At 39.7% G+C, this 26281-nt stretch overlaps 1 protein-coding gene across 5 annotated transcripts in view; it reads right to left on the bottom strand.

The window, feature by feature from the left end:
• The window catches only part of wizb (WIZ zinc finger b), a 42292-nt gene extending 17286 nt beyond the window's left edge, over nucleotides 1-25006 (bottom strand). The window contains exons 1-9 of one of the 5 annotated variants that reach the window (XM_083565736.1): nucleotides 24589-25006; nucleotides 23846-24000; nucleotides 22323-22482; nucleotides 17069-17153; nucleotides 16795-16940; nucleotides 14157-15668; nucleotides 8908-9426; nucleotides 7659-8027; nucleotides 6126-6233 (exon numbers count right to left, since the gene is read on the bottom strand). In XM_083565736.1, the coding sequence (XP_083421862.1) occupies nucleotides 6126-6233; nucleotides 7659-8027; nucleotides 8908-9426; nucleotides 14157-15668; nucleotides 16795-16940; nucleotides 17069-17153; nucleotides 22323-22482; nucleotides 23846-23947 (3001 nt within the window). In that variant the 5' untranslated portion in view covers nucleotides 23948-24000; nucleotides 24589-25006. Of the gene's footprint in view, nucleotides 1-6125; nucleotides 6234-7658; nucleotides 8028-8907; nucleotides 9427-14156; nucleotides 15672-16794; nucleotides 16941-17068; nucleotides 17154-22322; nucleotides 22483-23845; nucleotides 24001-24588 lie in introns of all 5 variants that reach the window. The other 4 variants (XM_083565735.1, XM_083565737.1, XM_083565738.1 and 1 more) reach the window with 4 other exon arrangements.
• Between the last annotated feature and the right edge of the window lie 1275 nt (nucleotides 25007-26281).

Genomic DNA, 26281 nt, shown 5'->3' with positions numbered 1-26281 from the left:
AACCACACGGCGAGAGTTTAGAGACTGTTGCGTCTTTGTTTTCATGAAGACGTAGCTCAGCGAGAGATTTCCATAAGCCGCCATCCAGCTAGACAGGCTGACCGTGTTTCGAGCCGACAGAAACGCAGCTCTGTGCGGTAAGAAAATCCACAACCACTTCCAGGACAGTGGAGACACTCGGCGCATGTGGCAGGGTATCCTGGCGATCACGAATTACAAGACCACATCACCTGCTTGTGACCGTGACGCCTTCCCCCCAGATACTCTGAACGACTTCTACGCCCGGTTTAAGGTACAGAACAACGTGGTGGCGAGGAAGACCATCCCTCCTCCCACTGACCAGGTGCTCTGTCTAACCACAGCTGAAGTAAAAAAAAACTTTATGCAGAGTTAACCCACGGAAGTCTGCTGGACCTGACAACATTCCTGGCAGAGTGCTCAGGGAATGTGCAGAACAACTAGCAGATGTCTTTACTGACATCTTCAACATCTCCCTGAGCAGCAACGTTGTTACCACGTGCCTCAAGACAACGACCATTGTTCCTGTGCCGAAGAAATCGACTGTCTCCTGCCTCAATGACTATCGTCCCGTCGCACTCACTCCCATCGTGATGAAGTGCTTCGAGAGGCTCATCATGAGGCACATCAAGACACAGCTTTCACCCTCCCTGGACCCCATGCAGTTTGCGTATCGTCCAAACCGTTCCACGGATAATGCCATCTCCACAATCCTCCATCTGGCCCTCACCCACCTGGATAACAAGGACTCATATGTACGAATGCTGTTAATTGATTTCAGCTCAGCATTCAACACAATCATTCCTCAGCACCTGATTGAGAAGTTGAACCTTCTGAGCCTGAACACCTCCCTCTGCAACTGGATCCTGGACTTCCTGACTGGGAGACCTCAGTCAGTCCGAATCGGGAACAGCATCTCCAGCACCACCACACTGAGCACTGGAGCCCCTCAGGGCTGTGTGCTCAGTCCACTGCTGTTCACTCTGCTGACTCACGACTGTGCACCAACGCACAGCTCAAATCATATCATCAAGTTTGCCGATGACACGACCAGGGTGGGTCTAATCAGCAAGAACGACGAGTCAGCATATAGAGAGGAGGTGCAACGGTTGACTGCCTGGTGTGGCGCTAACAACCTGTCTCTGAACGTGGACAAAACGAAAGAGATGGTTGTGGACTTCAGAAGAGTACAGAGCGACCAATCTCCACTGATTATTGATGGATCCTCTGTGGAGATCGTCAAGAGCACCAAATTCCTTGGTGTTCATCTGGCAGACAACCTCACCTGGTCACTTAACACCAGCTCCATCACCAAGAAAGCCCTGCAGCGTCTTTACTTCCTGAGAAGGCGGAGGAAAGCCCACCTCCCTCCCCCCATCCTGACCATGTTCTACAGAGGGACAATTGAGAGCATCCTAAACAGCTGCATCACTGCCTGGTTTGGGAATTGCACTGTCTCGGATCGCAAGACCCTACAGAGGATAGTGAGAACAGCTGAGAAGATCATCTGAGTCTCTCTCCCCTCTATCATAGACATTTACACCACGCGCTGCATCCGCAAAGCACACAGCATTGTGGACGATCACACACACCTGTCACACACACTTTTCACACTCCTACCATCAGGAAAACGGTTCCGAAGCATTCGGGCTGCCACAACAAGACTGTGCAACAGTTTCTTTCCCTAAGCCATCAGGCTTCTCAATACACAGAACTGAAACAGAACTCGCACACACTCACTCACTCACTCACTCACACACACTCACTCAAAAGTGTGTTACCGAACTGTACAACCTGGACTAAACACAATCATCACTCATCTCGATCCACTCCACCACCATTTATCTATTTATTATTATTTATACTTGCACCTTGTACTACAGTAGAATGTTTACATGCTGTCTTTGCACCTTGGTATTCAGTAGAATGTTTACATGCTGTCTTTGCACCTTCTTGCTGCTGTTTTTTTGCACTACATTGTTCTGTTCTGTTCTGTTTGTATTTTCTCCTGGGTATAGTTTTAATATTTTTCCTTACACAGAACTGTATAATCAAGTATACAGTAGGTTTACTAGTCGGCGCTATACTTGGTTTTTTGTCTTTTTGTCTTGTGTGTTGTCTGTCTGCACTGTCTGTCTGTACTGTTTTTTGTTTGCACTGTTTGCACCAGGTTGCGCTCGATGCACTTTATGTTTATGTTGTAGCTCTATGCTGTTGTTGTTTAATGTAGCACCAGGGTTCCGGAGGAAAGTTGTTTTGTTTTTACTGTGTACTGTGTACCACTGTGTATAGTAAAAATGACAGTAAAAGCCTCTTGACTTGACTTGACTTGACTTGACTTGTGGGTCTCATCCCCCCGGTTCAACGAGGTGTGTCCCACTCTGGTGGGACCCGAGCAGGCCCTGCTTATGGAAGAAGAACTACACACTCTCTAAAGGAGGGAGGCCATCAAGGTGGTCCCTCTGCAAGTCAGAGAGTCTGGGTTTTACACCTGGTACTTCATAGTTCCCAAAAAGGATGGGGTTGCGTTCCATTTTGGATGTACGCCAGCTGAACTGCTCAGTATTTAGACTCGGGTTTAAGATGATTACTCTCAAACAGGTTGTGTCTCAAATCAGATCTGAGGACTGGTTTGTCACTATCTGAAGGACGCTTACTTTCACGTATCTATCCTTTCCTCACACAGGAAGTTCCTGAGGTTCCCGAGGCCGAAGCTTACCAATATTGAGTCATTCCATTCGGCTTTGCACTCCCATCCCGTACCTTCACAAAGTGTATGAATGTGGCTCTGGCCCCGCTGAGACTCCTGGGCATCTGCATACTAGCTCAATCGGAGCTCTTGGTGGTCCAGCTTCAAGATGTCGTTCTCACCCACATGAAAGAAGTGGGGTTAAGACTAAACGCCAAAAAAATGTGCTTTCTCCTGCACAGAGGCTATACAGGCTGGAACGCCAGATCCTCCAGTAAGCCCAAGGGAGGCTGCTCTTCATAAATGGCAGCATATATCCCAGGGTGCCTAAACCAAGGAGCAAACGCTATTTCAAGGCAAGGCCCAGGGAATGGAGGCTTTACTCCAGATATGGAGGAAGGTTGTGAAGGCTGTAGCTGTGGCCCCTGCAAGGGTACAGCTCTTAGCCGCCGATCTCTCTGCCAAGGTAGTGGAGACAATTCTCCAATCCAGAGCTCCCTCCACAAAGAGGTCGTATGCCGCAAAATGGCGCCTGTTCACTATGTGGTGTGAGCAACACAAGTTGGATCCAATTGACTGCCCAGTCGGTTCGGTGCTGGAGTTCCTTCAGGAACAGTTCACCACAGGGTTGTCTCCTTCCACCCTGAGAGGTTACATGTCTGCTATTATGGCTTATCGTGCTCCACTTGCTGAGCAGTCACTGTGCAAGCACCCGTTAGTGGAACATTTCTTCTGTGGCACTCAGAGTCCTCGGGTGCAACCTAGAGTGCCTGTGTGGGACCTCGCTGACATTGCCCAAGGTGCCCTTGAAATTTCCTACAGTCAATATTGTTTTTCTTCTACCTATCTCCTCCCTAAACAGGGTCGGAGACCTTAAGGCCCTTTCTGTGGATCTGTCCCTCCTGGAGTTTACTCCAGGCATGGCTAGTTCCTTTCTCTACCCCAGACTGGGGTACGTTCCTCATGAGCTCTTGGTTCCCTATGACCCGCTGTGTTTCAGGCATTCTATCCTCCTCCTTTTCAGGCCGTTGACCAAGAGAAGCTTAACCAACTGTGTCCAGTGCAAGCACAAAACGCAACTGTGGAGAAAGTCAGAGCAGCTGTTTGTCTGTTACGATCCCTATAAAATAAGATCCCTGCGAAAAAGCAGACCCTTAGCAGGTTGATTGTGGATGCTATCTCATCTTCTTATGAGTCCTGTTTTCTCCCTGCACCTTCATCAGGGCCAGGGCTACCTTCACTTGGAGTGTGGTGGCCTCTAAAGCCTAGTTCTCTGGAGCACCTCTCCAAGACATTTGTAACGCTGCAGGAACATTTGTCAGGTTCTGCAGCCTTTACCTCCTGGCTTCTCCATTCTTCGACCTAGCTGTGCCTATCCACACTAGGCAGGCACTGGTCAGTCTGGCTGTATCGAACACTCGCTCCAAAAGCATTGTTCCCTCAGGGAACTAAGGTGAGATACGTAACCTACAGACATACCCATTTGGGGAACTCGAGCTCCGTCTCCAGGCCACACTCCCTGCATCCCTGCAGTGCTTCCTTTCATTGCAAAAGCTAGCGTCGTCTCCACCGCATGTGCTTTTTATAGCTTCCTTACATTACAAAAACAGCCTTCTTCCACCTTAAAAATATATCTAAGCTAAGAAACATGTCTATATCTGATGCAGAGTAGATCGTCCATGCATTTATGACCTCCAGACTGGACTATTGTAATGCATTACTAGGTTGATGTCCTGCATCATTAATAAACAAGCTCCAGTTAGTCATGCAGCAGCCAGATTCCTCACAAGGTCGAGAAAATATGACCATATAACCCCAATCTTATCATCCCTACACTGGCTACCTGTTAAGTTTCAAATCGACTACAAACTACTGCAACTTACCTACAAAGCCCTAAATGGTTTGGCTCTCGTGTATTTATCCTGTTTTCTAACACGTTACGCTCCTTGAAATCTCAAAACTCCGGACTTTTAGTAGTTCCTAGAATAGCAAAGTCCACTAAAGGAGGTAGATCATTCTCACATTTAGCTCCTTAACTTTGGAATAGTCTTTCCGGCACTGTTCGGAGCTCAGACACACTCTCCCAGTTTAAGTGCATATTAAAAACGTATCTTTTTAGCAAAGCCTACACATAACACACATCACATATCATAACCTTGTGCTCCAGTACATTTGATCACATGCAAATTATCAACTTGTGCTTGTAATATTATGAACAGCAGCTATGCTAATTCCTCTCCACTGCTTCTTTTGCTCTACCCATCCTGAGGCATCCTGAGATTGTGCCAGCTTCAGTCATGTCTCACTTCATGAAGATTGTGGACCTTTAAGTAGATAAGAAGTAAACGCTGACCCCGCAAACATCCCGAACCATATATACGACGTACCAGCGCCATTTGGATCCCACTTTATGTGGAGTTTGGACACTGGACATTGGACCTCTTTAAGTGTTAAAAAGGCTCTGGCATGGTTAAGCTGGTGTTGGATCTTTAATGATCGCAAATGTTGAGCTATTTTATGAGTTGCTTAGTAGCTCCTGGTTCCATAACCTCAAATTACTTTATAGGAGAGGAACGGACATTACTCATAATCTTACAACCCAGTGCTCATGTTAGTTCTCACTCTCCAGTGTTCTGAATTGTTTAAGGACTATAATCACACTCTTGATATCACCAAAATGAGGATGGGTTCCGCTCAGGGTTTCTTTCTCATATCATCTAAGGGAGTTTTTCCTTGCCACAGTCACCATGGCTGCTCATCAGGGATAAAAACTTAAATGTTAAATTCTGTAAAGCTGCATCACGCTGGGGTGCATGATGGAGCTGGGGTGCATGATGGAGCTTTAGCTTGCATTTGTGAATGACACAAAAAACTGAGTTCATTTACAATCATTTTCAATGCAGTGCCACCTGAGGGGGCTAAAAATCATATTGATTTCTGCCCTTGTCCCTTGATGACAGAGATTTTGCCAGATTCTTGAAATCTTTTGATGATATTATGTTTTGTAGATAATCAGATATTCAAAGTCTTGGCAATTTTAGGTTAAGCAACATTATTCTGAAATAGTTCCACAATTTGTAGATGAAATTGTTCACAGTTTGGTGAACAATGCTCAAGTTTACTTTGGAGAGACTCTACCACTCTTAGATACACTTTTTATACCTAGTCATGTTACTGACCTGTTGCCAATTATATTTGCATAATTAATTCCAGCTTTTCCTTTATAGTAATAATTACTTTTAGCCTTTTGTTGCGCTTTCCCAAGATATGTGTAGCCATAACATTCAAAATTACCTTATTTATTCCTTTAAATGGAATATATATAGCCATCAAATAAGTAGACCTTTTTTTTCAGATTCCACCTCTTCTTAAATATTCTCTTAACATAAAGCATGGGTGTAGGAGTAGGTAAACATACCTTTTGGGTTAGTGTCTTCTGCAGCAGCTGAGCTGTTTGATTCTGGGCTGGAGCTAAAATCATCCTGCAGTGGCATTCTTTCATCACCCACCCCCTTGATGTTCCCACCTACAAATTAACATAGACAAACTTATAATAATGCAGAGTTTAATCAAAGAGGCTGTATAAAACCTATTCAGCATTACCCATGAGCAACCCAACAAAAGGGCAACACATTAGCCTACTTTTATTACAAGTAAAGGATTATTAAAAAATAAATAAGCTGCACAACTACTGATGGCTTTGGTAAAGACATTAACTAAACTTCATCATATTACATCACACATTTTTAAATAATCTTACTTAGAAACAACAGTAAATTATTAGATAAATACATTAAATGTAAAAAGTAGGAATGTAAGACCTTCCATGCAGATTTCATAATCTAAAACTCAGTACTCAACAATTTTAGGTAAGTAATTTATTGATATGCTTTAAAAATAAACCGCTATCAAAGCAGATTTAAAAAGGTTCTTAGAATTGTTAATGAATTAAGATGCACAAGCAAACTCATACTACACAAATTGAGGGGGATAGTGAAGGAGGACATTGTGTTGTTTCTGTTTGGTGTTGTCTATTTAAAACCATTACACACTACTTCCATGGCAAGCTCTCTGAAAGGTCTGCACTAAGCCCATTCTGGGAGCATCCCACACAATGAAGCTTTCAACAACTGACCCTATTTTCAACATAATGACCCCAAACACAGATCCAGACCAATTCAGAAATGGTTGCTGAAGAAAATGGCTGTTTTCTGATGGCCATTTCATAGTAGAGATTGAAACCCTCTTGTTCCTCTTGTTTCTCTATATGTGTCTTTAGCAGCTCGGTATTTCTATTCTTTTCATTGCAGTGATAAAAATGTGAATTTCTGAAATAATTAATCGACTAGTTAAAGTCTTTCCTCTTCAATAAGCACTTCATCTTGGTCAAGTGGATCAAGTCTATCTCTAAGTCTATGAGTGTTTTACATTATATTATATATATATATATATATATATATATATATATATATATATATATATATATATATATATATATATATATATATATATATAAAAGGTAATGTGGAAAACACCTGTGAAACTCCACAAAGACCGCAAAATAGGTCTTGTATCAACTGATATTGCCCCAAGTAACATTAAAACAAACGTTGTCTGATGTTTTCTTAATGATGACAGACAAGTCAAATATGATTACATATTCAAGGTTCTTAATTAAAACACCTTGCAGTTGCATGAAAACAGAAAGGACTAGAGTCTGTCACTTTTTTCATTACTTTTTGTTTGCCAATGTAATAGCAATACCATTTGAGTTAAAGATATAACACAAGCCATCAAATATATTGAATAACTTGCATCAATTATATCTATTATTGTGAAGGAAGGACATGGAACTCAGTGCCAAATAATACTAGTGAGACAGTATCAATTGTTTAAGTCATTAGTTTAGAAAAAGTACAAAAACACATGTGAAAAGATCCATTTCACTCACCGTCAGCTTCACCTTCATTCTCACTTTCTCTCCATGGCTGAGTTGGAGATGCAGGCATTTGTAGTCCTAGTTCTGAAGTTCCATTTTCTTCATCATTTATTAACAAAGACTCTTCTTCTTCTTCTTTGCATTGTTTCTTGTTTGGTGTCTCAGAGTTAGAAGCAGGGGTAATGGATAAAGCAAGTTCAGGACGCTTAGAAAAGAGCTCACGGAGGACGTTAATGGGCGAAGCTGTGACCTCCCAGTTGGTGATGCCAAAATCTCGTAGGTGTGCCCGAGCATGACTGGAAAGGCCAGCCCTGGTGTCAAAGCCAGCACTACAGAACTCACAGCGCATCACACTGAAGGTCGCTGGGTCAAAGTTTGCAACTGGTCATGGGGCATCCAGATGAACAGGGCCAGAAACAGAAGGATACAGAAGCAAAAACTAAAACCAAACCTCAAAAGAAAAGAAAAACCAAAGCTCATCTAAATATGGAGTGTCTGAAAATTATCTTTAGAACTCATGATAATCAGTGAAAAATGTATTAACAAAGAATAACCAATCAAATGTATGTAATTTTATTTATTTATTTATTTATTTATGTAAACAAAACCTAAATAAGCATGGTTAGTGATGTGCAAAACATTCAGATTATAATCAAATTGCTGCTAGGTACAGCAGTTGAGATTGTGTCACCCAAGTGCACACAATCTTTGACAAATTCCCCAGCAAAAGAAACAATGGACTGCGATGTCAAAGTGATCTAGGCAGGCAAAGAATTGCACATCTATAGTCAATTTGCCTGTAGCAGTGACATAATCCCAGTATTTCTACACTTCCTGGATGTCCTTTTATTTTTAATACATTTTTTAAGATAATTGTCAGACACCCTGAATGTAGTGGCAAAAAAAATGACAGTACATCTACTTTACCATCATGTATTTTTAGAATCTGTACTTATGTATACAGTGTGGTCTTTTGGGAAATAATAATACAAAACATATAAAATATATATGTATTATATTTAAAAAATTAATGTCAGTATTGTTGATGGGAGTCAAACAAAATGAGTGGGTAACAAGTAATTGGTTACAACTGTGTGCAATTAATGAAAGTATTTATATTCTGAGAGACAAAAACCTCAGACCGAAAGAGACAACACAAACAGTTACCTATGTCCTCACTCCACCCCTCACCTACTAAGTTGTCATAATGTATTTGAAAATAAAAATATATACTTGATTTTGGTTAACTGTTACGCCTTACCTTTTTTCTTCTTTTTTTGGTAGGAGAACTTCTTCTCAATGGCATTAACCTCTTCTGGAGATATGAAGTGTCGGACCTTGTAACTGACTCCAACTCTGTTTAGGTGACCCCTAATATGATTGGCTAGTCCAATTCCATTATCAAAACAGTCTTGGCAGTAGGGACATTTCTTTTCCACAGTCTTCAATAACATGCCCTCTTCATCTTCCTCATCCTCCTCTTCAGTTAAGACCTCAAGAAGATGGTTGACAACATCCTCATCTGCTTCTTGGTCACTGACATTATTATCCCCATCATCATCAACATCCCCATCATCTTCATCGACATGATCTTTTTCCCCATCATTTTCATCCTCATAAACATCATTATTATCATTATTTTTTTCATTAGTGGTGCTTTTGCTACATTCATCCTTCTCACTGTCAGGTGTGTTCTCTTCATTCTCTTCTTTGGAGTCCTCAGGAGCCTTTGGTGGGGTAGAGGTGTCTAGGTCTAAAGCTAGAGCTGATGTTTCTACTCCTGCAAGACAGAAAGTCGCCAGTTATGTACAAAACCACATCTCAAAAGCGATGTTCATTTAATAATGGTGCACATGCCGTAAATATTTGGTAAATGCTGGCTGTCGATTAAAGCAGTGACATCAACAACAGGATGCTTGGTCTTCTCAGTTAACTATCAAAATGTAAGAACTGTCTTGTTTAATTTTTACATCACAACTTTTATATTACATATACAGTGCCTGTCAAATGTTTGAAACCACCTACTCTTTTATTGTTTTTTGAGTCTCATGCATGTATCTTTTGTTTATATGTGACAAACTAGGTAAAAGGCAAAACCACAAGAATTTGACAGGAAATGACTGGAAGAAAGTCCTGTGGACAGATGAGTCCAAATTTGACCTTTTTAGCTGTAACAGATGAACTTATGTAAGCCAAAGAACAGAAGTAAAGATGTGACCAGACTGCCTCACACGCACAGTCAAACATGGAGGTGGAAGCATAATAGTCGGGGATGTTTTGGAGAGGGCTGATTGAAGACTTACTGCAGGTGAAGGAAATATTAAATGAACATTTATGAAACAATAGACATGAAACATCTAAGTACACGTTATAAATCAAAAGCTTTTAAACCCACCATTCGGAGAGTTAGTTTCTCCAAACTTTCGGCTGAAATCCTTTGCCATGCCTCTTGTAAAACTTGCCAAAGGTGCTCTTTGCTAGTTGGATATTTCTATCTGGCCTTGTGATCCAGTTCACCCCAGAGCAGTTTAATAGGAATTAGCTCTGGTGACTTGGAAGGCCATATCATGATAGATAACACCTCAGCTGACTACTTGCTCTCTAAATAACATTTACAGAGCTTGGACTTATGCTTTGGGTCATTGTCTTGTTGTATGTTGAGGTTGATTACAATTAGCTGCAGTCCAAAAAGTGCATGCCGCTGATGTATGGAAGAGCAGCCAGGTTGGTCCATTATTCCTTTCACTCGTAATAAGTCACCAAAAATTCATTAAGTCTGGTAACATCTTTTCTCTTGTTCTCTGTTTTACATATGTCCTTTTGTTAAAGCCAAAAATGTCACATTTGGACTCATCTTTAGATCATTCACTGTCCTAGTCTTGTGTGGTTTTTGCCTTTTACCCAGTTTGTTGCATATAAACAAAAATAACATGCATGCGTCTCAAAAACAATAAAATACAAATTGTTTTCAAAGTTAATATATACAGTTTAATTTTTGAATTTTTTTGTTTCAGGGTGTATTAAAAATCATCTGGTCCTTAGCAGGTCTTATAATTAGGTCAAAACAACCTCAGATGTACAACACTGGACATATTAGACTGTTTTTATTAATTTTATAATAATAAAGCCAAATTGGAGAAACAACTTATAAGTACACCAATACTGCTTCCATAGAATTTAAGAGACTTAGTGGATTGTTGAGGCCAGGTGCTGCTAATCAATTGCTGTGATTAGTTAATCATCAGCAAGCAATGATCTTAGACAAGCAACTGTTGCTGCCTATCAATCAGGGAAGGATTATATGGCCATTTCCAAATAATTAAAAGCTTATCATTTTACAGTCAGGAAGATAAATCACAAGTGGAAAACAACAAGACAGTGTTCCCAAGAGTGGACGTTCCAGGATCAGACAGTAAAATGCTCATAGAAGCTATAAAAAAAAAAAAAAGAAAAATTACATCTTATACTCTACAAACTTCAGTTAGCATGAAAAATATCACAGTTAATTAATGCAACAGTTCAAAGACTGAACAATTACAGTTTCATTGAAAGGGTTTCCAGAAGAAAGCCCCTTCTCTGTAAAAAGAACATGGCAGCATGATCTACATTTGCATCTGAACAAATCACAAAACCAACGGAACATAATCCAAGCACAGTATAAACACTAGCAACTGTCAAGCATGATTGTGGAGGGGTGATGATTTGTGCCAGGACCTGCACACCTTGCAGGATTTGAATTCACCATGCACTCTATCCTATAATCAAATGTGAGGCCATGTGACTGAGAGCTAAAGCTTGGCTGAAATTGGGTCATGCAAAAGGACAATGATCCCAAGCACACCAGCAAATCTCCAACAGAATGGCAAAAAAAAAACAGCATCAAGGTGTTGCAATGGCCCAGTCAAAGTCCAGACCTCAAAATTCTTCCAAATCAATTTAAGACACTGACAAAGTCATACAGAAATCATTACTTCAAGTTACTGCAAGTGCTGCTGAAGGTGATTTTACAAACTACTGAACAAATTTTTTTTGCTTTATTTTTGTACAATAAATAATGACATGGTAATATGTCACGTGATGTACATATGAGGCTATATTTACCTGCTATAATTCTAATCCTGCTAAGGACTAAGAGAAAGGGGTTGAATTTATATTATAGAGGTTAACTTTTTTGCCCCACTGTGTATGTATATATATATATATATATATATATATATATATATATATATATATATATATATATATATATATATATACTCACACACACACACACACACACACACACACACACACACACACACACACAGTGGGGCAAAAAAGTATTTAGTTAGCCACCAATTGTGCAAGTTCTCCCACTTAAAAAGATAAGAGAGATAAGAGATTTTCATCGTAGGCACACTTCAACTATGAGAGACAAAATAATCTGCAATAGGTAAGCAGCTTGGTGTGAAGAAATCAACTGTGGGAGCAAATATAAAAAAAAATGGAAGACATACAAGACCACTGATAATCTTCCTTGATCTGGAGCTCCACGCAAGATCTCACCCCGTGGGGTCAAAATGATCACAAGAACGGTGAGCAATAATCCCAGAACCACATGTAAGGACCTAGTGAATGACCTACAGAGAGCTGGGACCAAAGTAACAAAGACTACCATCATTAACACACTACGCCGCCAGGGATTCCAATCCTGCAGTGCCATACGTGTCCCCCTGCTTAAACCAGTACATGTCCGGGCCCATCTGAAGTTTGCTAGAGAGCATTTGAAAGATCCAGAAGAGGATTGGGAGAATGTCATATGGTCAGATGAAACCAAAATAGAACTTTTTGGTAAAAACTCAACATGTCCTGTTTGGAGGCGAAGGAATGCTGAGTTGTATCCAAAGAACACCATACCTACTGTGAAGCATGGGGGTGGAAACATCATGCTTTGGGGCTGTTTTTCTGCAAAGGGACCAGGATGACTGATCCGTGTAAAGGAAAGAATGAATGGGTCCATGTATCGTGAGATTTTGAGTGAAAACCTCCTTCCATCAGCAAGGGCATTGAAGATTAAACGTGGCTGGGTCTTTCAGCATGACAATGATCCCAAACACACCGCCCGGGCAACGAAAGAGTGGTTTCGTAAGAAGCATTTCAGGGTTCTGGAGTGGCCTAGCCAGTCTCCAGATCTCAACCACATAGAAAGTCTTTGGAGGGAGTTAAAAATCCGTGTTGCCCAGCGACAGCCCCAAAATATCACTGCTCTAGAGGAGATCTGCATGGAGGAATGGGCCAAACTACCAGCAAAAGTATTAAGATGAACTTTTGTTATTGACCAAATACTTATTTTCCACAATAATTTGCAAATAAATTATTTAAAAATCATGTGATTTTCTGGATTTTTTCTCTCATTTTGTCTCTCATAGTTGAAGTGTACCTATGATGAAAATTACAGGCCTCTCTCATCTTTTCAAGTGGGAGAACTTGCACAATTGGTGGCTGACTAAATACTTTTTTGCCCCACTGTGTGTGTGTGTGTATATATATATATATATATATATATATGTGTGGGGGGGGGGTGTTGTGTGCGTGTGTTTAGATAAGATATTTTATTAAATTGTAGATCGTTGTTGAATTATTACATTTATAATTATTATGAAATATTTATTTTCACTTAAGATGATCTTTCCCAGGCTTCATATTTTTACTTTCCATAAATCTCAAGCATCATGTGGCCAGAACTGTATTTTCATTGAAAAAAAAAAATAATAATATGTGGCAAAAAATGAACATTGAAATAAAAACAATAACACTGCTATAATGTTTTAGAGTTATGTATAGTCTGCCTTAAACAGATCCTCCTACAGGAACATAATATACATACAGAAGAAATAAGAGACCCATACAAGGGGGGTGGGGGGGGGAATGGGGGCAGAGCTGAGGGCATTTTTGTGGACAAGGCAGAACTTGTGTCTAAGCTGAGCCTGCTGTCTTTCAGCCAAAGCTATCCTCTCTTTTGCCCCTCAAAATTGAGCACAGAAACTATGCTGCAGCTGCAACAGAAAGCCAGATGCTTCCCAAGAGTCTGTAGCCGAAGCTAAGACCATGTCTCTGCAGGAGGCCATGCTTTAGACACCATACACTTTTTTATTTGTAAAAGAGTACATTTTATATTTGCAAACATTTAAATAGATAGATAGATAGATAGATAGATAGATAGATAGATAGATAGATAGATAGATAGATAGATAGATAGATAGATAGATAGATAGATAGATAGATAGATAGATCGATAGATCGATAGATCGATAGACAAAATGTTCAAGATGCCTAGAGAAGCCTACCACCTAATTTCTTTATAGAAATGTACAGCATGCTGTTTTAAACACAAAAGGTTGTCACTGCAAATGTTAATTTGATTTGGTTCTCAGACTTTACAGCTCCCTCAATCTTTGGTACAAACCATGGTATTTAAAATACAATGATGAAATTATACTCTAGTCATAGTTATTCTGTTTCTTTTCTTACCCGTTGTCTGGTTGGTCAGCATTAAATCACCCTCAGGATGTGGTACTTCAGAAACTCTTTGGCTCAGCTCTGTGGTCTCCTCTGTGTTTTGCATATGGATTTTTATATCACTAGTATCAGTTGATGGGGGCTCCAGTCTGCTACTTGCTCGTCTTCGTCCTACTACACGCCTCACAGCTCGTCTTGAGCGGCGATTTCCTGTGCCCTTGAATACAACATACTTTTGCTTTGTTTTAGCCTTTGTGTTTGTAACCAAAGACTCAGGAGATTGGAGCTTTGATACATTCTCTTCTCCAAGCCCATCCTCAGCAGACCCAGACTCCTCCTGTAGGCTTGGATTTGCAATTGGAGCAGCTTCAGTCTGAGCACTTTCTACTTCTGGCTTGTCTGTGGGTTCTGCTGGATTTGCAGATACAGTGTGGTTCTGGCTAGGTTCTGAAAAGTGATCAGTCTTATTCTCACTCTGTGGATTACAGTCAGTGGCCTGAAAATGGTCAACTTCATGCTTACATGCTCCCATTTGCACAGAAGCTCTGGTGGGGTACCTATCATTAACCACTGTGGTTGATGCAACATTACCACAATACCGTGTCAATCCTTTTCTGTAAGATTTATGCTGGAATCGAGGTGAGACACGGGACCCACCAGCCCTGGTCCGAGCTGTATGTGTCTTGGCATGATCTGCAAGCTCCTGAGGCAAATCAGAGCTAAAGTTGCACTTGAGACAAACAAACTGTCCACAAATGGCCATGGACTCATTAGTGCCTGGCTTCTGGGAATTTTTGCGCCTTGCTCTCCTCCCTCCCTCTTTCAGCTTTCCCATCTCCTCCAAGATCTTGTGCCGTGCCTCCTGATGGCGCCTATGATGGTCCAACAGCAACAAACTCTCTGTGAAATTTTGTCCACATTCCATACACTCAAAGCCACCCTTCTTGGCTCGCCTTCTTCTTGAATTATCTTCTCCACATTGTTCCTTTGTGCCACTGTCTTGACAATGTTCTTGCATGTGTTCCCTCAGGTGCGCTGCTGTTTTAAAGTATATGCTACATTCGACACAGGTGAAAATCTCCTGGCAAAGTTCTTCACTGACTTCTTCTGACTGCTTCTTGTCTCGAATCCTTTCCTCCTCTTCCTCCTTAAACTCAAACACACTTTCTTTATCATTCACAAATTTGCTGCAGTCTTTTGCCCTGGAGGCGTTCACTCTGGTCTTCCTGCCTGTACCTGGTGTGCACTGCCAGGGATTTAGTCCAGAAAAAGGTCTAAGTAATGCTCTCTTCTTTCTTCGGCGCTGGATGAAGGTACAGTGTGCCCAAGGACCTGGTGGTGGGCTTTCAGGATCTGAATCACCAGGGAAGGTATAAACATCATGTTCAGGAGCACGCTTAATGTCCTTCCTCTTCTGATCAATCCTTGCCTTGTCATCTTCCTCTTTTTGGTATCCCTCTTTTGGTTTTATGTCTGAGAAAAGTGGCCCAACTTGATCTGAAATACATCCACCTGATTCGTTTTCTACTGTAAATAAATGGAAAGACTACATAATTCAGAACCAAATACTGAAATGTGATTTATATATATATATATATATATATATATATATATATATATATATATATATATATATATATATATATATATATATATATATATATATACAGTGGAACCCGGTTATTTCGCCGGCGTAGGGGTGTGCCAAAAAGCGTCGAGATAAACGAAAACCAATATGGCGGCAATATATTATCTTGCTTGAAATTTCTTTATGTACATGATGTGCGTTAATAAATGAGAATGTACATGCACGTGTTTTTGGAGGGTTTTTTACACAACAGCATTGCCGCAATTTGTTTGATGAAGGCATGCTATAAAAATGTACATACATGTTTGGTAACAACAAAAGGCATATGTGCACCGACTAACAATAGAGATTTACCAGTATACAATACAAACCACCGTCGATTCTCGATACAAACCTTTATTATATTCTCCAACATTGCAAACACAAAGATCGCTCACAAAATCACAAAAAACGTTCGGGGTGTAGTTAGTTTTTACTAAAAGCTAACCATTGTCAAAATTTAATTTTTCGAGTCATTTCACTCTGACACAGCTCTGAAAAGTATCCTACACTTCCAACATAGCATATGTAAGGCTTGATTTTTCCGGCACTTCCGTGAGTTCTTCTGCGGCTGCACAGTGCCGTCCCACTATCGTATTTTCGCGTATATAAAACGCACCCTGGGTAAGGGGTATGTCAAAATTTCTATAAGAAGCGTCTTTTATACACGAAAATACGCTAGTGAGATGGTGACGTGGCAAAAGCCGGCGATTGGTCATGCGGATCGAGATAACCGACGTTAAGTGCCAAATTTGCCCCCCTTTTGCTCGAGATATTAGGGTTCGTCGACATAAAAGAATCGACATAACCGATTAAAAAATGCTAAGACAAAGCGAGAATTTGGCGGTTCCACTTCAAAAACGTCGACTTAATAGGGTTGGCGAGTTAACCGAGGTCGAGATAACCGGGTTCGACTGTATATATATATATATATATATATATATATATATATATATATATATATATATATATATATATATATATTTCTCTCTGCTAAAATTATGATGAATCATTTTCACAAACCATCTTGTTGAGTGCTGAACTGTACCATCCCTGGATCTCTGCATGCATCGCTGTCCTGACCTTGTGTGTCCAAAGAACTAGACGGGTTTTTGTTTAACACTATTTTCTTGGGCTTTTCAGCTGTTCGGTAAACTCCACAATCAAGTCTGCACACAATGGCATTGAAAAGGGCATACAAAACAGGATCGACTAAGACTATATGTCTACATAATATATAAAAATCTTTCAGAAAACCTCTCCGACCACTATCTTTTAAACCAAATATCTTACTCACTTGTCTTGCTCCTGTTCACAGGTGGGACTTCCTGGACTGTGAGCAGCAAGGCCATGAGGATTAGAAAACTGCTGAAGTTCTTCTTCTAACATACAGCAATGAGAACACAGACACCAATACAAATGACAACAATAAAAATTATATAAAAATGCATATTGTGCCATCGGTGAGCTAATAGGGGCCGGAGCTGTAAGAAACACCTGCAGCTGCAATTTTGTAAAATTATTGGCACCCACATATAGCGATTTTACATGCATACATGCAGGGGTGCTCACACTTTTGCGGCTTGCAAGCTACTTCTGAAATGCCCCGGAAAGGTAATATGCATTATATTTACAATATATGTTGCCGTACCTTGCATAACTGCATGAACCCGCAAGGCACAATACAATCCAATACCTTTATGGTCACTACCTTACTCTGATGGCTTGAATGGAGTCCGGCAAGGTTGCATAGTCTGAACAGTAGCAGCTGGTAGCCAGCCTTAAGCAGACTTCCAAATAATGATCAGTCAATGTGAAACGGTATTTGGACTTAATAATCTTCATTTGGGAAAAGCCTGACTCACATAAATAAGTGGAGTCACTTAGCTCGTTCGAGTTTTGCAGTACCTCGCACACATTTGACCGTGCATGCGTGGTGACCAGTGTGTTAGAAGAGAAGAGATCTCAGGCTGGCCGCCCAGTACATCAATCAAGTGGCAAATGACACAGAGAGGATAGATGATAGATAATATCTAAAATGTTTTTAAATGGCACATGATCTACACATACTACCTTTGTGATCTACTGGTCGTGATTGACATATTGGGGACCCCTGTTATATAGCATTTTATATAACAGCATCCATTTCGTGTAATAGTATGGTCTCTCCAAAATGTGTGGTACAATTATTAAAACCCTTAAGAAATATTTTAAATGCAAACAAATTCTACTGTTGCATTAAACCACGCCCTGTTCACATTATGAATCTGAAGCTGAACAGTTTTAAAATACCTTGATTTAAACCCTATGAAAATCTGTGTTCAGAATTCAAAAGTTCCAAGATCCCACTATAAGTGTCTTCAATCTTGGTAGATATACATTCATTTGAAAAAGAAAGTACATCCTTTTGAATGAATTCTATAGTTTTACATATGAGGACTTATTCAAAATCTGGTAACGTCTCCTGTTCTCTGTCTTATATTAGTTTTTTTGTTAGAGGGAAAAATGTCAAATTTGGACACACATGTCCAAAGCCATAGTTTAAGCAGTTAGTTGGTCTGGAGCATTCAAGTGTGTGTTAACACAATGCCAAGGAGGAAAGACATCCGCAATGATCTTAGAAAAGCAACTCTTAAAGCCTCTCAATCTGGGTAGGGTTATAAGGCCATTTGCAAGCAATCTGCGACCAAACGCTCTACAAGTGGGGAAGATAATTCATAAGTGGAAAACATTCCAAACAGTTGCCAAGGGTGGACATCCCAGAAAAATCACCGCAAGGTCAGACAATACAATGCTCAGAGAAATTGCAAAAAACGCAAGAGATACATCTTAACAAATCTACAACAGAATGTGTTGCAATGGCCCAGTCAAAGTTTAAACCTTAACCCAACTGAACTACTATGGGGGACTTTAAGAGAGCTGTGAATAAACAAATACCTGCAAAACCTGAATGAACTGTAGCAACATAGTAAAAATACAATTCCTTCACAGTGATGGAGCAACAGAGACTGAAAAAGTCATACAGAACAGGATTACTTCAAGTTACTGCTGCAAAAGTTGTTTCTACAAGCTACTGAATCATAAGTGTAAGTTTTGAACATGTGGATTTTTCATTTTAGCTAGATTTCCGTAAAATAAATACTGACACAGCTCGATTTTTCTCATTTTTAAAACTGCTAAGGATCAGATCATTGTAGGGATAAAATGCTCAACATTTTGAGAACAAAAATAAGTTAAACAAAAAGTACAATGTCCTAATTGAACCTAAAATATATTGCTAATGGTATTCTTTTTATGGTTCCAAGCACCAAAGATGCTGTAACCGTACTCGTATTCCCTTTGCTTAAATCTTTTATTCATATTGTCTCCCCTAAAAGGAATTGTGCAGCCCAAACTGTAAGTCATAGTGAAATGAAATGTGATACTCCCTCCTGCTACTCAGTTAAGCAAAATAGGCTCAGCTGTCCTAATGGTGGTGCTAGAGCACTATACTTTATGTTGCAGCACATTCAGTATCTTGAGAACCCGAACGCCTACAACCACAATTTTTTATCTCATTTCATTGCAAAATGAACTCCAATTTGGACCAATAATCTATGGCCACTTAGATTTTTAACGAATTTCAGTTGAATGCAAAAATGTTTTTTGCAAATCATATCTTCAGGATAATTGTCTCAAACTTCTCTGTTGGGTGGAAACTGCAATAATTAGCATAAACACTATAAATAATATGGCCACTACATACATTTAAATAGCTGTAAAGAATAATAATTGGCTGCAAAATTTGGACATACATGTGCAGAGCTAGCTAATTTCAGATAGGATTTTACCAGGAACCAAAAGAATGAACAAGCTCACATTTGGCATACTGCATCTTTGAGGCAGTCTGTAAGAGGACTATTTTGGGAGATGCTTTATTACTTAAAAAATATTGCTGTGATCAGAAATTCAGTTTAAATGAGGCATATGACACTGTTAGCACTGACCTATACTCACAAAACTTGAATGGTAAGTCCTTCTACAGATGCTACAGTAACTGATCCAAACTCACTCACTATTCATGTTTTTGCTTATAAAAACAATCTGCAACAAAAACAATCTACAAGTAAAATAAAACTCCTGTGAAATAAATTTTAAAAAGCCTTTGCTACAATTGGGTAATGATCAAAAGCATACTAGCAAATCTACAACAGAATGGCTGAAAAACAACAGAATGAAGGTGTTGTAATGGCCTAGTCAAAGTTCAGACTTCAACCCAATTAAAATACAATGAAGGACCTTAAGAGTGCTGTGAATAAACAACTGCCCACAAACTTTAATTAACTGAAGCAACTGAAAAGTGAGTGACATTCCTCCATGTGGGAGACTGATAAAGTCATATAGAACACAATTACTTTAGTTTATATCTGCTGAAAATGATTCTACATGCTGTTGAATTATAAGGTGAAATTAAATTTAGACATACAGACTCTCCATTTTGGCTTGAAATTTGTAAAATAAATAATGACACAACGTAATATGATGTGTTGTTCACCTTAGGTGTATTTACCTCATTCTAAGAACGGGCTAGAACCAGGTATTTGTAATGATGTCCTTGTATATAAAAAAACAAATGATTTAAAAAGGGTTTACTTTCTTTTTCACATGACTGCAGTTGTATTTTGTTCTATGTAACTTGGTAAGAAATGGCCAGGAGATATTTGATATTTGAGTACTTTGAACCTACAGATTTATAGCTATATCTATATACAGTGGGGCAAAAAAGTTTTTTAATCAGCCAACAATTGTGCAAGTTCTCCCATCAAAAAAGATGAGAGAGGCCTGTAATTTTCATCATAGGTACACTTTAACTATGAGATACAAAATTAGAAAAAAAATCCAGAAAATCCCATTGTCTGATTTTTAAATATTTTATTTGCAAATTATGGTGGAAAATAAGTATTTGGCCAATAACAAAAGTTCATCTCAATACATTGTTATATACCCTTTGTGGGCAATGACAGAGATCAGCTGTTTTCTGTAATTCTCCACAAGGTTAGGGTGCAGATCTCCTCTAGAGCAGTGATGTTTTGGGGCTGTCGCTGGGCAACACGGATTGTCAACTCCCTCCAAAGATTTTCTATGGGGTTGAGCTCTGGAGACTGGCTAGGCCACTCCAGGACCTTGAAATGCTTCTTACAAAGCCACTCCTTCGTTGCCCAGGCGGTGTGTTTGGGCTCAATGTCATGCTGAAAGACCCAGCCCTTGCTGATGGAAGGAGGTTTTCACTCAAAATCTCACGATACATGGACCCATTCATTCTTTCCTTTACACGGATCAGTCGTCCTGGTCCCTTTGCAGAAAAACAGCCCCAAAGCATGATGTTTCCACCCCCATGCTTTACAGTAGGTATGGTGTTCTTCGAATGCAACTCAGCATTCTTTCTCCTCCAAAACGACAAGAGTTTTTACCAAAATGTTCTATTTTGGTCTTATCTGACCATATGACATTCTCCCAATCCTCTTCTGGATCTTCCAAATTTACATTTACATTTACATTTGCGGCATTTAGCAGACGCCCTTATCCAGAGCGACGTACAAAAGTGCTTTAAATCTCTAGTAATGAATAAATCTACACTGGTACGCAAGATTCCAAATGCTCTCTAGCAAACTTCAGACAGGCCCGAACATGTACTGGCTTAAGCAGGGGGACACATCTGGCACTGCAAGATTGGAATCCCTGGCGGCGTAGTGTGTTACTGATGGTAGCCTTTGTTACTTTGGTCCCAGCTCTCTGCAGGTCATTCACTAGGTCCCCCCATGTGGTTCTGGGATTTTTGCTCACCGTTCTTGTGATCATCTTGACCCCACCGGGTGAGATCTTGCGTGGAGCCAAAGATCAAGGGAGATTATCAGTGGTCTTGTATGTCTTCCATTTTCTAATAATTGCTCCCACAGTTGATTTCTTCACACCAAGCTGCTTACCTATTGCAGATTCAGTCTTCCCAGCCTGGTGCAGGTCTACAATTTTGTTTCTGGTGTCCTTTGACAGCTCTTAGGTCTTGGCCATAGTGGAGTTTGGAGTCTGACTGTTTGAGGTTGTGGACAGGTGTCTTTGATACTGATAACGAGTTCAAACAGGTGCCATTAATACAGGTAACAAGTGGAGGACAGAGCAGCCTCTTACAGAAGAAGTTACAGGTCTGTGAGAGCCAGAAGTCTTGCTTTTTTGTAGGTGACCAAATACTTGTTTTCCACCATAATTTGCAAATAAGACAATGTGATTTTCGGGATTTTTTTTTCTCATTTTGTCTCTTATAGTTGAAGTGTACCTATGATGAAAATTACAGGCCTCTCTCATCTTTTCAAGTGGGAGAACTTGCACAATTCTTTGCAATTACTAAATACTAAATACTAAATACGTTTTTGCCCCACTGTATATATTATAACTTTGCAAGTTTACCAGAGTGCCAATAACCTGGCAAGAACTATGTATATGTACATATATCTAGCTTTCTCCTTTGTTTTATTATGTACATTGATATTAATCTTTTTAAGAAAAGCAAAAATTACCATCAAATGTTTCTTTCTCTGAGTCTGAGTCAAATGTTAGAGAAGATGCGAAGGCTGAAGATCTCTGTTTTCTCTCGCTGTTTCCATAAAATGCAGTTTTGTGGAGAAGGTTTACATCTTCATCGTCCCTCTCCAGATCACCACCTTGAGACAATCCTGCCTGTGTACAGCGGGTACAATAAGCATTGAACATGTCATCGTTTCTCTCCATTAAATGTATTTCTAAATGTGTTATTGACATAAAATTATCACCAGATGTTGGTAGCAACCCATGCAAATAGAATTAAACGATAAATAAAGTTGTGTAACAATGTGAAATGACACTGTGAAAAGTATTGAACACATAAAGAAATGGAGGTGCACAAAGGCATTGAAAGCCAAAACACCAGCTAAAATCAATCAGTAATTAGAATGCAATCCTGCCCCTTGTCATTGCAAATTAATATCAGCTGGTTCAGTCCCAAATGACTATTATTATAAAAAAGTGTCTCATTTCCAAGGTATCACACAAGAAACATCTCATGATGGGTAAAAGCAAAGAGCTCTCTCAAGACCTTCACAAATTTATTGTTGCAAAACATACTGATGCCATTAGTTACAGATGGATTTCAAAACTTCTGAATGTTCCAGTGAGTGCTTTTGGGGCCGTAATCTAAAAGTGAAAAGAACATAATTTCACCATAAATTGGCCACGGATTCAATCACCTGACTTGAATCCAATTGAAAATATATGGAAAGAACTAAAGATCAGAGTTCATAAAAGAAGCCCACAAAACCTTCAAGCTCTATAGACTGTTTGTGTGGAAGAATGGGCCTAAACCAAACCTGAACAATCCATGCAATTAGTTTGTTCAATACTTTTTACCTGTCATTTTACATTATTGCCCATAACTTAATTCATGACATCTATGGTTTACATATGTAGATTACCTGTTGTTAACAACATCTGGTGAAGATTTCATGTCAATAACACCTTTAGAAATATATTTACTGAGAAAAATGGTGACATGTTCAATACTTGTGTGTGTATGAGTGTGGGTTAACAAGAATTTTAAAAGATGCTTATGCTATAGATAAAAAAATGAATTAACTGAAATAACACATCATATAATATAAAAGTAAAGAACTAGAACATCGTCTCTCAAGCTTCATATCACAGCCCATATGGAGTTATTGAGATGCAGCATTATAATGTTATTATACACTTATTAAGCATGCATACAATCAATTGCAGATCTAGATTTGGATGTTACAGTCGAAACAAGATGTGCACTTCTTCGATAACTTCATCGGCCAACTTGCAAAGCATGAGCCATGTCGTATCATTGGTTGTGGAAGTCCAGAATGGCTCCAGTTGAGATTTTACATACAATGTCAAAGAAAATCACGTGCAGTCTCTGGTCTGTAGGTCAACGAACGTCTATGGATTTTCGATAGAAAGTGCTGACGAGAAGAAGGTTAATAAATGCTGTGTGTGTGTGTGTGTGTGTGTGTGTGTGTGTGTATATATTTTAACCTCTCACCATGGAGCTGTTGATGAGTAGAGGGGGGGATCCCGAGAGCTCCCGGATGGATGTTGGATCATGGGGGTCCATACTAGAAAGAGGACCTACGTCAGGCTCCATGATCCGGTGTTGCACCGTGTAACCTGCTGAACTCACCTACATGATGTCCTCCCCTGGACACACAGATGGACACAAACATGTATAGACGTAGATGCAACTACATGCATATGCGATCCTCATTGAATGATCATCATAATTATAATAATAAAGGACAACAAAATATCTGGACTCCAGGAACTGCAGTGAACCTCCAGAAACGGAAGAACGTTTCAAGAGCACGGATTAAAACAACTTAACAGAAGTGTAGCCCGCTTCATTTGATAACATGAAAGAAGTTGTTTCAGCAAAATGAAACAAAACAAAACCAAAAAAGACACAAAAGTGTTAAATTCCTGTGCTCATTCGCCCCACCTGCCCGCTGCAATCTCGTACCGTCTGACCTATTTCAACATGTCTGGTTTGGGTAAATTTAGCCCCGTCCTTGTCATGACGAACATCGAGAAGACAACGCTTATTTTTCTTTCCCCCCTTCGCTAAGAGTGATGATGAAGAGCTGAACACTGACGCCCAGACACAGCAGGATTAGTCTTGTGTTTAGTTGTGGAAGGGTCGCTGTGGCAGCGCAGGGGGAAAAAACGCGAACATCCTGGGAATGTTAAATACCGCTTTGGGGAAGCAGGGAAAAATCGTGTCCCGCTCACCGTAACGGCCTGCCCGCCCCGCTGCTTTACGGAATGCCGCACGCCGACCTCTCCATGCCGATTCAGGCTTGAAGTATGGAGTCTACACGCAGCAGCTTTACTGCATGAATATGTCGCGTTTGTGTTTTTCTTGTTCCCTTTTTTTTTTTTTTTTTTTTTTTTTTGCCCGATCAGTGAAAGCTCAGGCGCTGAGCTTCAGCGGTGCAGTCGATCCGACTCCATGTTGTTGGCTCCAGAGGGACGCCACGGCTGCGCGGGTGACGTTAGCGGGGAGGAGAAGACTATCTGCTATTAAAGCTGCTCTAAGCGATTTTTTTTCCCCCTCAATAAAATTTTTCCACCAAACATCCTGACTGCTATCACTAAAATAGATGCATGCATTGAAATAAGTGTGAGCGTTCTAATGCTCATATGCATAACCTATAAGAAAATGTTCAGGCTCTATTAAAGGTACACTCCCCATCCAAATAATTACACTTCATTAACCTACTGTACATCTACTGGAGTACTGTAATCTGTTACACACACTCAAGATAGATTTAGCAGAGTTGCTACTTTTGAATTATGGGGTCCCTCCATTGCTTCTGTACGGGATCTGAAGCAGACTGGTGTGTGTGTGTGTGTGTGTGTGTGTGTGTGTGTATCTGAACTTCTACATTACTATGATGTTTATTATTTGCCCATCTAGAACATCAGCTGTCTGATAAAATAGTCCCTTAGCAATGCCAGACTTTTGCTCTCCTGCAATTGTTTATGTTTTTCTGAAAATATCAACAAATGGTGCTGAGTTATCAAATGACATATTACAAATGGAAAAGGATAGCTCTATTTTTCTCATAAAACATATCGAGTCATATTCAGAATGAAGGAATTAAGTGCAAATGTTATGTCAAAGATGTATGCATGGAATAATTCACTGTTTTCCTTGTAAGTCAGCACATAGTGAAGCAATGGGGAAAAAAGTGTAAAACGAAATTGATAGATTTGCTTATTCCTAGAATTTTCTTTCTAGTAATAAGAAATACTATATGCCAAAATTGCATTATAATTCTTTAAATATGAAATATATTTTATGATACATTTTTGATCGATTATAACCTGTTTGTATCATGTTTATACGTCATAATGTCATATTGAAGTGTACATATCCTCTGAGGAATATTGCCAATGTTAGGGAAAGAAAAATATTAAAGTCCAAATAGTAAGTATGTGTGTATTTTGAGTTTCAAAATGGAGCAGAGCAATTCAAGAATTATAAATTATACTCCAACTTTTCTATTTATTTTGAAAGATAACAAATGAGTGTTGTTCAACACATGTCCACATGGAGGCGCTTTCAGGTTTTTAAAATACCTTCTTTGAAAAGGTCGTGAACACTGGACTAAATTTTACAGCACTGCTCTTCATTCATCAACGTACCGAGCCAAAAGATAAAAAGTAAACCTACTTTTATGAAAGTGAAATATTTATAGTCAAACCTATTGTGTGTGTGTGTGTGTGTGTGTGTGTGTGTGTGTGTGTGTGTGTGTGTGTGTGTGTGTGTGTGTGTGTGTGTGTGTGTGTGTGTGTGCAGTATGTATGTATGTATAGTCGCACTTGAATGTTTCAGATCATCAGAACAAATTTAAATATAGATAAAATATAACAAGTGAACACAACATGCAGTTTTTAAATGAAAGTTTTTATCATTGAG

Source organism: Silurus aristotelis, assembly GCF_946808225.1.
Source record: "Silurus aristotelis genome assembly, chromosome: 17".
NCBI classification, from domain to species: domain Eukaryota; kingdom Metazoa; phylum Chordata; class Actinopteri; order Siluriformes; family Siluridae; genus Silurus; species Silurus aristotelis.
The sequence above is the reverse complement of the archived record's forward strand: the minus strand, read 5'-3'. Positions and strand labels throughout refer to the sequence as shown.